Source organism: Leopardus geoffroyi, chromosome B1 (genome assembly GCF_018350155.1).
Source record: "Leopardus geoffroyi isolate Oge1 chromosome B1, O.geoffroyi_Oge1_pat1.0, whole genome shotgun sequence".
Classification (NCBI taxonomy): Eukaryota; Metazoa; Chordata; class Mammalia; order Carnivora; family Felidae; genus Leopardus; species Leopardus geoffroyi.
This window is the reverse complement of record NC_059327.1, coordinates 142,270,958-142,287,644: the sequence shown is the minus strand read 5'-3', so window position 1 is coordinate 142,287,644 and position 16,687 is coordinate 142,270,958. Positions and strand designations below refer to the sequence as shown.

At 35.7% G+C, this 16,687-nt stretch overlaps 1 protein-coding gene across 5 annotated transcripts in view; it reads right to left on the bottom strand.

Annotated features, from left to right (window-relative positions):
- Window positions 1–16,687, bottom strand: part of CNOT6L (CCR4-NOT transcription complex subunit 6 like) — a 121,359-nt gene that overhangs the window by 15,816 nt on the left and 88,856 nt on the right. For all 5 annotated transcript variants that reach the window (XM_045473654.1, XM_045473652.1, XM_045473650.1 and 2 more), the window contains exons 8-9: window positions 16,350–16,504; window positions 3,498–3,649 (exon numbers count right to left, since the gene is read on the bottom strand). In XM_045473654.1, the coding sequence (XP_045329610.1) occupies window positions 3,498–3,649; window positions 16,350–16,504 (307 nt within the window). The remainder of the gene's footprint in view (window positions 1–3,497; window positions 3,650–16,349; window positions 16,505–16,687) is intronic.

Below are 16,687 nucleotides of genomic sequence, written 5' to 3'. Positions count from 1 at the left end.
TCTCTGTCATTTAAAGATCACAATTACCTAATGAGGCAGCTTTTCAGTTATTTGAATGACCTAAACCTTAAATTTAAATTCTTCCCACTGTCCAGTACTCATTCACCATGCATTCCCTGAGCACATCAGTGATAGGTCATAATAAAAGGCAGTAACACTATATATATATCATACAAATTACGTAAGGAAGGAAGTTTCCTACCAAAACAAATTCATATCACACACCCAAATAAATTTTAAAAAGAAGACTTAGAGAGTAATGTGCTTTCAAAATCTGGACACTTGGGTTTTTGACTTGGGTTTTTTTTTTTTTTACTATTTACTTTGGTGTTGGGCCAGTCACATAACTTTTTTGGTACTCAGGTTCATTTGGAAAGTGAGATATTCAACCAGAAAACTTTAAGGTTCTTCCCCACCACCTAAAATTTTTTAAATGTTGTCAAAGCATTAGCTTTTGAAATGGGAGACAAGATAGATAATACATTAAAAATTGTGAAAATTAAACTCAGTTAACATTCATAAACAACAGTTAATAAAGACATCCATAAAATATTTAAAACACAAAGCTCAATTTGTGTGACATGATGCATTTAAATATAACTATACACATACAGTCTCTATGTAGTAATGAGTAAAGAAATTAACCAGAGAGTATGAATGAGATATGGAACTTTTCACTTTATTTTTATACTAATGTAATATTAGTCAACATGCAAAATTAATTTTTCTATTAAAATTTCTATATTACTACCCTATGATACAGCAGTTGCACTACTCAGCCATCAAAAAAGAATGAAATCTTGCCATCTGAAATGACATGGATGGAACTAGAGAGTATTATGCTAAGTGAAATAAGTCAATCAGAGAAAGACAAACACCAAATTTAAGAAACCAAAGAGATAAATACAGGCGGGGGTCGGGGGGCAAACCATAAAAAAGACTCTTAAATAAAGAGAACAACCTGAGGATTGCTAGAAGGGAGATGGGGGGATGGGTTAAATGGGTGATGGGTATTAAGGAGGGTGATTATTGTGATGAGAAGTAGGTGTTATATGTAAGTGCTGAATCATTTAATTCTATACCTGAAACTAACATTACACTGTATGTTAACTGGAATTTAAATAAAAACTTGAAACTACGAAAAAAAATTCTATACAAATGTCTCTTAAATTTTTCTATTGAAAATATAAACTCTGCAGAAAAAGACCTAACTTTCTAGTCTACTATTTTGATAGTTTCCTTTCACCTTACACCAAGGTATAATTATCTTCAATGTTGAGTAATAAGTAACTGAAGTGTCTGTTATATGTGGCAGAAGGAGTCATTTTTTAAAATTTGAGGGCACCCTGGGTGGCTCAGTCAGTTGGCTCAGGTCATGATCTGGGGGGGCGGTTCGTGAGTTGCATCCCCACATCAGGCTCTGTGCTGACAGCTCAGAGCCTGGAGCCTGCTTCACATTCTGTGTCTCCTTCCCTCCCTCTCTCTCTCTCTCTCTCTCTCTCTCTCTCTATGCCCCTCCCCTGCTTGTGCTCTCTCTCTCTCAAAAGTGAATTAACATTAAAAATTAAAAAAAAAAAATTGAGGTATAATTGACATTTTGGTTTTGTTTTCTCTGCTCATTTGTTTTGTTCTTTAAATTCCATAGATAAGTGAGATTGTACAATATTTCTTTCTCTGACTTATTCCATTTAAAATAATGCCCTCAAGGTCAACTCATCATTACAAATGGCAGATATTCTTTTTATAGCTGAATAGTATTTCATTGTGCATATATACTACCTTTTCTGTATCCATTCATCTGTTTACGGACATTTAGGTTGCTTCCATGTCATGGCTATTGTAAATAATGCTGCAATACACATGAAGGTGCATATATCTTGTCAAGTTAGTATTTTCATTTTCTTTGGATAAATATCCAGAAGTGGAATTGCTGAATCATATGGTAGTTCTGTTTTTAATTTTTGTGGAACCTCCATACTGTTTCCTATAGTAGTTGCATCAGTTTATATTCCCACCAATGGTGCACAAGGGTTCTCTTTTCTCCACATCCTCAACAAGACCTGTTATTTCTTGTCCTTTTGATAATAGACACACTAACTACTATAACTATCTCATTGTGGTTTTGATTTCCATTTCTCTCATTATTAGTGATGGTGAATATCTTTTCATATGCCTGATGGCCATCTCTGTCTTTGAAAAAATGTCTATTCAGACCCTCTGCCTATATTTTAACCTGATTAGTTTTTTTTTGTTCTGCTACTAAGCTTTATGAGATATTTATATATTTTGGAGAGTAACCCCTTATTAGATACATGATTTACAAACATAGAAACAGTCATTTTTAATGCAATTTGACCATAATATAAAAATTTGTGGCAAAAATTCTCTAAGCTCCATTCTTTCCTGGAAGTTTTATAGTGCCACTTCTGGCTGTAGACTAAATGTTCACTATGTTAAAAATTAAAAACTATTAAAAACAAAGGGCCATGAACACCTTCTATAATATTAGATTCCTCTCATAGGACTATGAGCCATATTTCAAAATGTGAAAAGTGTCTACGGTATAATTTATAATTACTCTTCTGAAAAGTAAAAGGAGAATAAAACTCCAAAGAAACTCAATTTTCACATTACCAGACAAAGAGGTACCAAACTTTTGAAAGAATGGGACTGGAAAGGACATAAAAGTAGGTAAAAATGGAAAGGCTAAAAAAAAGAAAAAAAAATGTTAATTCTGTATCAAAGATTGTATGATGAGGGATAAACTGAAGAACAGAGAGAAAAGGAGGTCTGACAAGCATGGTCTGAATAATACAAATCAATACCCAAAGCAAAAATCTTTTCTTCTACAGTAAGTACATGAAAAAGTTTAAAAATAAAGCCCTAATGTGGTCTTACATCTTTTCTGTGCTCTTGCCTAAAATATAATAGTTAAGTAAACAATGAAATGCTCAAAGGCAGGCAGCAGAAAGGGGGGAAAAAGGTTTGGATATGCAAAGTACATATTGAGTTTCTGACTTTGAAGGAAGCTATAAATAATCTAAAATGTAAAAGATAAGTACCAGGTAGATAAAAGATCCTGCTTTTACCCTGACAATGACTGAGATGTAACAAAGAAATTAGAGAAAACTTGCCAAGTGCTTAACCTTAAAGACAAAAGATTTCACACTCAAGAAGCTAAAAATATGGCGAAAAACAGAACCAATTCATCATAATTTCCAAATTCAGCCTAACTAAAGCATTTCCTACTTCAAATAACCTTTTGGAATTAATTGCAATATTAAAGACTTTCCTTTTTAGAAATTACCTATTAAGTAATATCTCTAGAAATATATGATGGTTTACATAATAGTGTTATTTTCCCGCCCATCTCCCTTAACTTTCCTTAAAGACAAGAAAATAACTGTGCAATAAATAAAGAGTCTGTGCACTTGTTTAAGATGGGAAAGCATGGGGTGGTATTTATTTTTAGTAAGAACGTTTTAAACTGCACTCACCTGTTCCAAATAGTTCTTTGTGGACCTCTAATACCACAGCGACACCAATATTATCTTTTGTCATCACTCTGTTCAGCATAGCTTCGGATCCATCTGAATTAGCCATTGCCACTTGGTTAAATTCCACTGTATGCTTCTGCACCAAAGTAAATCTAAAAGGCACAACACATTATTATTATGATATTAGATACTTGGACTATCATACTAAAAGGCATTAAAGGAGGGAGCACAAGACACAGATAGAATTTACTGTCTCCCTAGTCATCTTCCATCTGCAAAGGGCCATGCAATCAGCTCTGGCCTGTGAAACATAAGAAGTCAGATTAAGAACTTTCTTAGAAGTGCCGTGTAGCAAAGAAGGCATATATATATATATATATATATATGGGTTCAGGGTTAACAGCTTCTATAAGGTAAAAAATGGCTCCCTCTGGGACTACAGTTTCTGCACTAATAGTATTTTCTTTCTTTACTTACAAATTAAGTATTGTAGACTTATAGTATTTAATAGAATTGAATCTAGCACTGAAATTTAATAGCAGTATGATTTTGGGTCAAGCCATTTAAACTCTTTAAGCCTAGTTTTATCAGTTTTGTAAAATATCTTATAAATGGCCAAAACCTACTAAATATACTACTTTTTGCTAAGTATTACGTGGAGTAGACACCTCTGTCCTTTTAACAGGCCTACACCACCCCATTTTCCTCCTAGCTTTGAAACAGAAATATGCAATTATCTCTTTAAAAATACTGACTAAAGTCTTACTATGCTGCAGGACACTGTGCTAGACAAACGATACTCCACTCCCTGCTCCAATTCTGAAGGTCTCACGCATGGAGAAGAATAAAAAGTCAGATCATATTTATTTTCTAACCCAGAGTGATAGAAGGGAGCATAGTTTTCATCCTCTACTTTAAGGAGGTGATCTTTACCTAAAACATGAAGGAAGAAATAATGGAAGGCTACGAAATGATGTTAGAGAGGAAAGGGAATAATGGAAGGTTCTAAGCAAGGACATATTACTTAATATATTTATATGTTTTAAGATCATTCCAGATGCTTAGTAGAGAATGGATTACAGGAGCTAAAGTGGGAATTATGAGACCAAACAAAGTTTTTGAGGTTGTATAAATGACAGGTGATGGTGGCTTGGACTAAGGCAAGAGAAATAAAGAGAAGAAGGCAGATTCAAAATATGTTCTATAGGTACCATCCTCCATATCAGTTTTTCCATATTGTTTTTCAAACAATTTCTGGCAATATTCCCATAGATAAAACAAATTAAAGTAGTATTGTGTTTGAATAAATCAATCACTGAAAACAATGAATCTGTTTTGACAAATATAAAAATTTTAAATCAGAGGGTACTGATGATTATAGTCTTGTATAAGTCTATCCAACTTATTTCTGTATTTTGTTTTGGTTGCAGAGTATTAAGAAACATCCTGATTCACGGAGACACACAGATATAAGTGGTAAATAACTGACCTTGAACTCAGAAAACCTAAGCAAGCAGGTGAAAATTTGATTCAGGTCTGCACCAAAAGAAGTCTATCAAGCAGCATATCCAAAACATGTTATTAATTTGCATGGTGTTAAAATATGATATTTGAAATATTTGGGTGAATACGTTATTTTTAAATTAAGTTTAATTATTTGTACTAAGTTTTTGAAGTACCTTCTAAATATTTACAGAACTCTTAAGATTTATTTATAGGAATCCAAGGCTCTGTAGGAAAGTGTGAAAATCCTGTTTTAACAGTAATATTTTTAGTGCTGGAATACTTTACTTCTACTGAAGTCAGGTCCTTGTGAGAGAGGGAGGGTATGTAACAATTAGAAATGCCCTCATCAACTAAAATTTGTTTCCTTCTATCTTTCACCCAATAAAGCTCGATCTAGATATGTTCTTTAAAAGAATATAGATTAAAACCTAGAATCTCTTCTACTTGACACTACTTTAAATATCACACCATTATGTCTTTTCTAATAAAAGAAATGGCCAACTCCTTATATGACATATGGTGTGAGATGGCTGTTCACCTGAACAACTCAATGAACTAGTGCCTTCTTCATTTGCTATTGTTATTTTTGTTAATAAAGACAGAAACTGCACTTTGGGGAGAGCCATATTAATTATAAGCCAAATAAGAACTAATTTTGGTCTTTTCTGCTCTTAAACCAGGTCTCTTCAGTCCTGCATTTTATAGGTGCTTAAAAACAAATGGGAAAACATTACTTTATTATGTTACATATGTTTATTGTACAGATTTGGGAGCAAGAAAAAATATAAAGAAAATTCATAGTTATCTGCAACCAAACATCCCCATTAACAAGTCAATATAATTCCCTAGACTTTTCTCCATGCATTTGCATACAAATATTTTTATATAATTAAGATAATACTCTCTAATTTTATATTTTGGCTTATTAATAAACATTCTATCAGGGATACTTCCCTATAAATTATTATTCAAAATCAATACATATGATTATATTATATAAGCCACTTTACAGATTCACCATAATTTATTTAACTGATTTGTGGTGGACATTTAAATTATTTCTGACTTGAGCTATTATAACCAATGCTATTGAACATTTTTGCATATAAATATTTTTCTGTACCCTCAAATGATTTTATCCCTTCCTCTTTCTTTTCCCTTAAGAATCTAAGAGTAGCAGACTTCATTTCTGTTGAGTACCCTTTCTTGAATTTCTGTTCATTAGTACACCCACTCACATATTAAGGGAACTTGACTTTTTTCATTTTTATTTTAATTCCAGTTAGTTAACATACAGTGTTAAGTCTCAGGTATATGATATAGTGATTCAACAATTGCATACATCACCCAGTACTCATCACAAGTGCATTCCTTAATCCCCATCACCTATTTCACCCACCTCCCCTCTAGTAACCATCAGTTTGTTCTCTACAGTAAAGAGCCTGTTTCTTGGTTTGTCTCTTTTTCTCCCCCTTTGCTAGTTTCTTAAATTCAACATGTGAGTGAAATCATATGGTATTTGTCTTTCTCGGACTTATTTCACTTAGCATTATACTCTCTAACTCCATCCATGTCACTGCAAATAGCATGATCTTGTTCTTTTTCATGACTAATATTCCAATGTGTGTGTGTATCTTCTTTATCCATTCATCAATCAATGGACACCTTGGGCTGCTTCCATATAGTGGCTATTGTAATGTTTGCTTATTTTTGATAGAGTGCAAGCGTGAGCACATGAGCAGGGAAAGGGGAGGGAGAGGGCGAGAGAGAGGGAGAGAGGGAGAGGGAGAGAGAGAGACAGATAGACACAGAATCCAAAGCAGGCTCGAACCCACGAACCGCAAGATCATGACCTGAGCTAAAGTCGGACGCTTAACCAACTGAGTCACCCAGACATCCCTATCTTAGCTATTATAAATAATGCTTCTCCAAACATAGGGGTGCATACATCTCTTTGAATCAGTGTTTTTGTATTCTTTGGTAAACACCCAGTAGTACAATTGCTGGATCATAGGGTAGTTCTGTTTTTAACTTTTTGAGGAACCTCCATACTACTTCCCACATTGGATACTCCAGTATTCATTTCCACCAACAGTGCAAAAGGTTCCTTTTTCTCCACATCCTTGCCAAAACCTGTTGTTTCTTGTGTTGTTGGTTTTAACGATTCTGACAGGTGTGAGGTGATATCTGATTGTAGTTTTGATTTGTATTTCTCTGATAGGTGATAATGAGCATCATTTCATGTGCTTGTTGGCCATCTGTAGGTCTTCTTTGGAGAAATGTCTGCTCTTGTCTTCTGCCATTTTTTAAATCGGATTATTTGGTTTTTTGGGTGTTGAGCTGTACAAGTTCTTTACATATTTTGAATACTAACCCTTTATGAGATATGCCATTTGCAAATATCTTCTCTCATTCCATAGGTTGCTTTTTAGTTCTATTGACTGTTTCGTTTGCTGTGCAGAAGCTTTTTATTTTGATGTAGTCCCAGGTTTGCTTTTGTTTGTTTGTTTGTTTTGCTTTTATTTCCCTTGCTTCAGGAGACCTATCTAGAAAAAAGTTGCTATGGCTGATGTCCAAGAAGTTACTGTTTAAGGGCCCTTTAAAACTTCATTCTTTTTTTTCCAGAAGATTAAATATCCCTGCCATATTTTGGTTTTCACAAATCTTATGTGTATGTATTGGTCTTCTCTGAAATAATCGAAATTCTCAATAAGACAGAACCAGTAATAAAAATAATACATGCTGCCCATTACTGAGGATCAACGTTGTATCAAGACTTTTTACAGGTACTTCACACCTATTGATCCTAAACTTTGCAAAGACTTTGCAAAGGAGTGATTATGGAAACACACTGCCCAGTTTCCTCATCAATTGTCCAGGAATTGCTCCAGCTGCAAAGAGCTACTTCATCCAAGGTCAAGTACTTCTAGGAGCGGCCCTCATACAGTTATATATCAAAAGCAAAAGATAAAGGTTTGGGGATTTGGGTCCTTCCTGGGTTAACTCTCACAGGTCATTTCAGCTCCAAAGCTACAGCTGGCGGAGTCCTCTGAGGCTGTTCAGGCCTGCAACACAACTCTGTTCTCTATGCCCAATTCTATTTCTTCTCTGTTCCTTTCCACAGGGGAACACCAAACTACCTCATCTTTTAGAAAAATGAGATGGTTTATTCATCTTCAACATCCTAGAACTTCTATACTGCAACATTCATAATAGATTACCCATGCCAGTTCTGTAGTCATACTTTTGCAAGATCTTTTAATACCAAAAGGTGTAATTATCTTGATATGGAAACCTAACTAGTTCAGTCAGTATACTGACTCTCCTGTCTTACCAATCTCCTCTTCATTTGTCTTACTTTGGTCTTTCCACTTTGAAGATAATTTTCAATAGAGATCATGAAAGCAAAACAGAAGTTGTAAACCTGGTGTTTTTTTTTCTTTTTTGTTTTGATCCTCAATTAGTGATTACACAACCTACAATGGGTAATAGCCCTTCTTTACGGTACATGGTATTTAAAATATCCTTGTTGCCTTAACGCTTTCACCAAGCCTCTGCTTTTTCTTAACCTTCTTGGCAAAGATCACAGGTTCAATCAATTTTTTTTAATTTATTTATTTTGAGGGAGGGAGGGAGAGAGAATGCATGTGTGCACAAACATGCATGCATGTGAGTGGGAGAGCAGCAGGGAGAGAGGGAGAGAGAGAATCCCAAGCAGGCTTTGCACTGTCAGTGCAGAGCCAAACACAGGGCTCAAACTCACTGTGATACCGTGACCTGAGCTGAAATCAGGAATCTGACGGTTAACCAACTGAGCCACCCAGACACCTCTCAATCAACTTCTTTTTAAAATATGCACTTGTCGGGGCGCCTGGGTGGCTCAGTCGGTTGGGCGTCCGACTTCGGCCGGGTCACGATCTCGCGGTCCGTGAGTTTGAGCCCCGCGTCGGGCTCTGGGCTGATGGCTCAGAACCTGGAGCCTGCTTCCGATTCTGTGTCTCCCTCTCTCTCTGCCCCTCCCCCGTTCATGCTCTGTCTCTCTCTGTCTCAAAAATAAATAAACGTTAAAAAAAATTAAAAAAAAAAAAAAATATGCGCTTGAGGGGCGCCTGGGTGGCTCAAATGGTGGTTGAGCGTCCGGCTTCGGCTCAGGTAATGATCTCCCAGTCTGTGCGTTCGAGCCCCGCTTCAGGACCTGTGCTGATAGCCCGGAGCCTGGAGCCTGCTTAGGATTCTGTGTCTCCCTCTCTCTCTGCCCCTCCCCCCCGCTCATGCTCTGTCTCTCTCCCTCTCAAAAATGAATACATGTTAAAAACAATTTTTTTAAATACACATTTGAGGGGCACCTGGATGGCTCAGTCGTTTGAGCATCTGATTTCAGCTCATGTCATGGTGTCACAGTTCATGAGTTCGAGCCCCACATTGGGCTCTCTGCTATCAGGGCTTCTGATTCTGTCTCCCCCTCTCTATGCCCCTCCCCCACTCTCTCTCTCTCAAAAATAAAATAAACATTAAAAAATTTTTTTAATGGGGGCATTTGGGTGGCTCAGTCGGTTAAAAGTGTCCGACTTCAGTTCAGGTCATGATCTCTTGGTTCGTGAGTTCAAACCCCAAATCGGGCTCTGTGCTGACAGCTCAGAGCCTGGAGCCTGCTTTGGATTCTGTGTCTCCCTTTCTCTCTGCCCTCCCCCCCATCTCAAAAATAAACAAACATTAAAAAAATTTTTTAAGTGTTTAAATAAAGAAATAAAAATACATGCTTAGTTACTGACTTTTCTCCATTGGAAAAAAAAAAAAAAAAAAAACACATCATTTAAAAATGAATCCCACAGGATACCTGAGTGGCTCAGTCAGTTAAGTGTCCAACTTCAGCTCAGGTTGTGATCTCACAGTTCGTGAGTTTAAGCCCCACATCAGGCTCTGTGTTGACAGCTTAGAGCTTGGAACCTGCTTCAGATTTTGTCTCCCTCTCTCTCTCTCTCTCTCTGCCCCTCCCTCGCTCACTCTCTAACTCTCAAAAATAAACAAAAATTAAAAATTTTTAAAAATAAATAAATAAAAGTGAATCCTGAACAATTATTTAGTTTATTACATGCTTCCAACCACCTCTCCAAACTTTCTTCCCAACTGGTATAATTAATTATTGTATTGCCTCACTTTTGACTTTTATAACTTCCCAGTCTTCTTGGAGTATCAACGTTTTAATGTCTTTGGTTTCAAAAAGTTCAGAAAAACAAAACCAGTTTTCCTAAACAGAGTATATATGTCCTTCTAACTAATACTCCTTTCCTTGGCACTTATAAATACTAAAGAGGACAGAGTCACGCTCAAGTTTTGTCATTTCTACTTCACCAATAGCTGAAGATCCAAAGAGATAGTTGAGAACTAAGGAACCAAAGAAAGTTCCTTCTTCACAGTGAGAATTAAGTAAGATGTGCCTCTTGTAGTTCAAGAACTTTTTTTAGGTAACCTTCCTTAAGAACATTTCCAACACTAGTGAAGATAGCCATAGTCTCCTACAGCTTGTCTTCTTTTCATATTTTATAATGCATTTATAATATAGTAAGAAATTATTCTCCATTTTCCATCCAAACTACCTTACCAATTTAATTGGTTGCCTTACTTCTTAATTTCCCCCCTACACACAGCCAGTGCACTCCACTCTGCTTCTACTTTTTCTCTCACAGATTTACATACAGGTGACATTGTGACATACAGAGAGGTCTTCCTCATTCCTTCTATTAAATGTTTTGAAAAAAACATACTGGTTTATAGCTGCTTTCCACTCACTAATCCAAACCATCAGGCCTTGGTAATGAGTAAAAACTTTTAAATGTGCCTCTATTTCAATTCATTTTAGTACTCCTATTCTATACCTAGTACACATATGCTATAAGCATTATTCCTGATGCTATTTTCTTTATTTTAGTCTAAGAAGTCTTCTATTTACCTTTCTGAAAGTGTTATTTTACAGAAAGTCAAATGGGCATAAGAGAGATCATATACAATAAAGTCTGATATAATAAAAAAACAAAGACCCCACCTTTTCACATGATTTGAGATAATTATTAGGATGAATGTTTCAAATACAGGAAGAACATGTCCAAAACAGCCCTTCAAACAGAACAAAGAGATAACTCAATTTCTTACTAGCCTGTGATCTAGAAGTAATTTTACAGGCTGTGATGTAATTAATTCAACGGTAGAGAGAGACAGTGAATGCCAACTATGAGCAAACAAAACAATCTGTAAGACCTGAGTAATATTCCCTCCCTGAATTCATTTACAAGCCAAAAGGAACAAAAGGTACATAGTCAAAAGTATAACCACAGCAAGGTAAACTATGACCCTTTCTGGATCATATTCCAGCACTCCTAAACCTAAACCAAATGGAAGTTTTTACTGTATATTCAGTATAAGATGCTATAAAATATGTTCTTGGGTCCCTTTAAATAATCATGGGAGTGCCAGAAAATAACTTGCTAAAAAAGGTAAGCTTAGAGACCAGGATAAATAGGGAAGAAAAGTAGATTATGTACTATCCTACATAACTTTGTACAACTCTTTGAAACACTGAAACCACTTTCACATTCTTGATCATCTTAGCCATATAAGAAATCATTCAAGTTAGGGGTGCCTGGGTGGCTCAGCCAGTTAAGTGTCCGACTTCAGCTCAGGTCATAATCTCGCAGTCTGTGAGTTTAAGACCTGCATCGGGCTCTGTGCTGACAGCTCAGAGCCTGGAGCGTTCTTCAGCTTCTGTGTCTCCCTCTCTCTCTCTGCCCTTCCCCCACTCACACTCTGCCTCTGTCTCTCTCTCAAAAATAAACATTTAAAAGAAAGAAAGGAAAGAAAGAAAGAAAGAAAGAAAGAAAGAAAGAAAGAAAGAAAGAAAGAAAGAAAGAAAGAAAGAAAGAAAGAAAGAAAGAAAGAAATCTCTCAAGTTAGGTGAAGCAGTTATTATATTATCTCTATTGTGGCATTTGTGGCACCAAGCAGTAATTTTATGTTCCAGACTAAATTTATGAGAGTTAACATTATAAACTAGAAATCACAATCTGTTTTTTAAAAATCACACAGACTGGGGCGCCTGGGTGGCGCAGTCGGTTAAGCGTCTGACTTCAGCCAGGTCACGATCTCGCGGTCCGTGAGTTCGAGCCCCGCGTTGGGCTCTGGGCTGATGGCTCAGAGCCTGGAGCCTGTTTCCGATTCTGTGTCTCCCTCTCTCTGACCCTCCCCCGTTCATGCTCTGTCTCTCTCTGTCCCAAAAATAAATAAACGTTGAAAAAAAAAAATTAAAAAAAAAAAATAAATAAAAAAAAAATAAAATAAAAAAAAATAAAAATCACACAGACAAATTCTAAGGCAACCACCACCTAGGACACAGGAAATCAGTATATGAGAAACCAGTGAGATAGAATTATCATGATTGGTCATTTTGGAATGAAACTATAACCTCTGGGTACCCTCTTCTCAAGCACAAAACTACTGTATTAACATAGGAAGGAAAAGCGAAGACTTGGCCTTACCTGGTACCTCTGAGACCTGAAGCAGGTTAGAAAGCACAGACAATACAGCAAGGACTGAGCACCATGACAACCTAGTTCTAAATCCTACTGGAAAAGACTGTCTCTTCACAGTAATGGTCACTTGTTCTAAAATGGCTGTTCTCATATTTCCCTTTCTCACTGATGTGAAACAAAGCTAAACTGTTCAGATCAGAACTGCTAACTTCGAGAACAGCAAGTAAGTCATTATCTGGATCTTGTTTCATCTCCATTTTTCTGCATTTTCAATTTCTTCAAATTATGTATCTGGTTCCAAGCCCATTTCTACTAACTGTTAAGGCTAGAGGACAAAATATGGCAAAAGGAAATTTAAGTTTCTGAGTCTAAAAACTTATCTATATTAACAGTCTTTCCATACACACACAACAAAATACACACATATAGGTATGTATGTTTTATAAAATCCTTTGGGCTGAAGATAAATAATATTTACTGAGATAAAGGACAAACCAAAAGCTGACTTTTGGCATTTTTATGAATCGAAATTTCTCATTTCTGGTATCCCCATGCATCTAACTACCTGAAAAACATTCATAATGTTGACCAAAAGGTCCTGCCAAATCTTGAAGTGCCTTCTGAAGCCCCAATGATTAAATTAAACTGCAATGAATATGACACAAGGACTATTTTATTGTATTACAATTCTCAGAAAATACAATTTCATCAAAATGGGTTAACAAATTTTTATTACAGTATTTTGTAAAAAACAGTAACTATAGTTTCTATTTATTGTTACCTACCTTCCACCATTTCCCATGAAGAGATAAGCTGTCATCTATGAAGGTTAAAAATTATGAGATACTCTGGTTTTAGAAGAATGACACTTTGAGAATGAAATTTGGAACTACTCTTCCTACAACTACCATTTGACTTTTAAGTTTTGTTAACTATATAAAGAAATTATCTCACCTGGCAATATACAAATATATACAAAGGAGAAAAGCCCAGAAAGGGCAAGTGACTCATTCAAGATTATATAGCTACATAAATAGGAGAACCACCTGGCTTAAAAATTCTTTTCTTAGCACTGTGCTATCTCTCCAATCTGAAGAAAGAATAGAATAAAAGCATGGTAGTATACTTTGTGTTAAATTTCAGATAGTTTGGCATTGGATAGTTAGCTCATTTGACATCAACAGTATTTGGTACTGCTCAGAAGAGAATACAATAAGGTATTATACTCAAAGTATTCATCTGTTACTGAATCCATGTTACTTATTATTCAGACAAAAAGAGTTGAAGTAGGGAAGAAAACCAAATGCTGCACCTAAGTATTCCCTACGTGTTCATCTCTTAACTAATTTGCAGCATTTTTAATAATTCAAACATCAATTTTTAAAATACTTAACTGTTTAACATTTCCTAGATAATAGTTATAATTGTTAGTTCAAATCTTAACTACCTCTAGTAAATTATCAAGGCATTTTAGATTTTCCTCTCAAACTATGAAGGGAATAATAAAAATTATATTATCTTCCTTCCAGAAGAAACAATGGCAAATGGAAAAAGAACCTGATGTTTTATCTCAATATTATCAGTATTCTTTTTTCAATTATGGTGTCTCAAGGAAATGTGTATATGAACACAGGTAACAAACATCAAATTCAAGGCAATTTTTCCAAATAAGGTCACTGTATAAGAGGTACAAGTAATACCGGAAGCTCAACAAGCAACCTAAAGATTCAGTTTAGCACCATGGTTAAAAGCTTTGATTATCAAGCCAGGCTACTCTCTGTACTTTGGTTTCCTCACCTATAAAAATGATGATATAGCTCTACTCCTAGTTCTGAGGGGTGCTTTAAAAAGTAAATAAGAGAAGGGCGCCTGGGTGGCTCAGTTAGTTAAGGCTCTGACTCTTGATTTCAGTTCAGGTCATGATCTCATGGTTCTTGAGTCTGAGCCCAGCATCGGTCTCTGAGCTGGCAACGTGGATCCTGCTTGGGATTCTCTCTCTCCATCTGTCTCGATTTTTTTTTTTTTTTTTTAATTTTTTTTTTCAACATTTATTTATTTTTTTTGGGACAGAGAGAGACAGAGCATGAACGGGGGAGGGGCAGAGAGAGAGGGAGACACAGAATCAGAAACAGGCTCCAGGCTCTGAGCCATCAGCCCAGAGCCCAACGCGGGGCTCGAACTCACGGACCGCGAGATCGTGACCTGGCTGAAGTCGGACGCTTAACCGACTGTGCCACCCAGGCGCCCCATCCATCTGTCTCCATTTCTAACCACCCCCGCCCCCCACCCAAAATAAATAAACTTAAAAAAAAATTAAATAAGAAAATAAAGTAAAAGGCCTAGCATTATTATTGAAGTAATATCTATTGTTATTCTATAATTTGTTTTAAAAAAAAAAATCACCAATTAGAAGAATTTAGTATATTCTCACCTCAGTCAAATACTGCAGGCCTCTGCACTAATGATTAGCCAAAATGAGATATATTAAAAATTCACAGAAAAAAAAACAAAAATTCACAGAAAAGACAGGAAAGTAGGTACAAATGAGAAAAAGTAGGCAAGTATCTTCAAATTCGCTTAACTCACTTAAAATAACCTAATATGCTAGTAAGTATGCCTGTATCAATAAAAACATGTAACTGGCTTTGTTATAACTGGTATTAAAAGGGGGACAACACTGGAAAGTAGTAACAAACATCTATATGCTTATCCTATAAGTAGATGATTCCCTATCCAATGTATCAAACCCAAATTATTAAACAAGGGATTCAACCTCTATCAGACTTTACACGTTTCAGTCTTCTATTGGAGATTCCTTCGATTTTCCACTCTAAAATTAGCAGCCTTTCTGAGGCAAAAAATGTGCTTTTCTCTTTTCCTTAAGATGATAACTAAAGAATGTGCCTCTAACCATCGAGCCGCTCAGCCAGCACTCAAAAGATGACAGATTGTGGCTCTGCACCCTCAAGTAGGGAATGCAGTGTCGTACATCTAATGCATACAACTTCACAACCAGAAGCTTCTACAAGATCATTTATGTATTTTAATAAGCACATTCATAACATTCTCACCTTTTGACTTAATCAATGACATTAACAGCTCTGAAAAAACACAAATCATGTTTTCTGTGTGTTTGGTAATGACTGCTTTCCACTGTCCTATCTCAATCAATCCTTAAATAAGCTGTCTCCTTTCCATCCTCTCTTACCTACCTATGCAGATCTCTATTGTATATATATCTTATTTTTATTTTCTTATATGATTACCTTTCCTACTAGAGCTCTGAGTGACATTAGGAACTATGTCATGTCTATCTTTGTGCCTAATTTGACTAGCACAGCACTTGTCACAAAGCAAATATTCAGTAAACATTTAGTAAATGATTAAATACACGAAATGTTAACTGGAAAAGATGAAAAAGGTTAATAAAACTAATGATTCTGAGAAAGCCAACTGTCAAAACAAAAATCACAGAAAGAAAATCACATCACTCATTTCAAATCTTAAAAGGCACTACACTACCTTTTATTTACATGAAAACTATTTACTTCATAAAAATATATTTAGAAACATGATAACCCCATATTCAAGCATAACTCTCAAAATTTTTAGTGTAATTTGGTAATAAAAAATAAAGAATAATACAATAAAGACTCTTATTTCCAAGACACAGCCTAAGAAATGTAACACTACCAACAGCTTTAATTTTTACATCACTTGCTTTCCAGCTTTTTGTTCATTTTATAGGGTTAAATCAAAGACAATTTCAAATTGTGATAATTAAAGTAAGTATATACTATTATTATTTGTTTCCTTAACTCACTTTTCTGTTTTGAAGAATATTGCACAACCGTCCACATGCTTTCTCTCCTGCTCAGACATGATTTTGGCACGTGACTTTGGAGAAAAAAACCCATCATATCCACGCTCCTTCAATGCTGGCAGAAAGAGAGTGAAGTATTGCTCTGTTTCCACTTCCTGAGGTGAAAGAAAAGTTGTCATCGACATGACAGAGGAAAACTCTAATCAAGATATAAAAATGTTTAGCATTATGAGTGAGATGTGACTAAGTTAGCATAATTCACATAACAAATATTATCTATCTTCCCTTACAGCTAGCAGGAGCCATTTGACAATGGCAGCTTTTAAACCTGAAAGCAC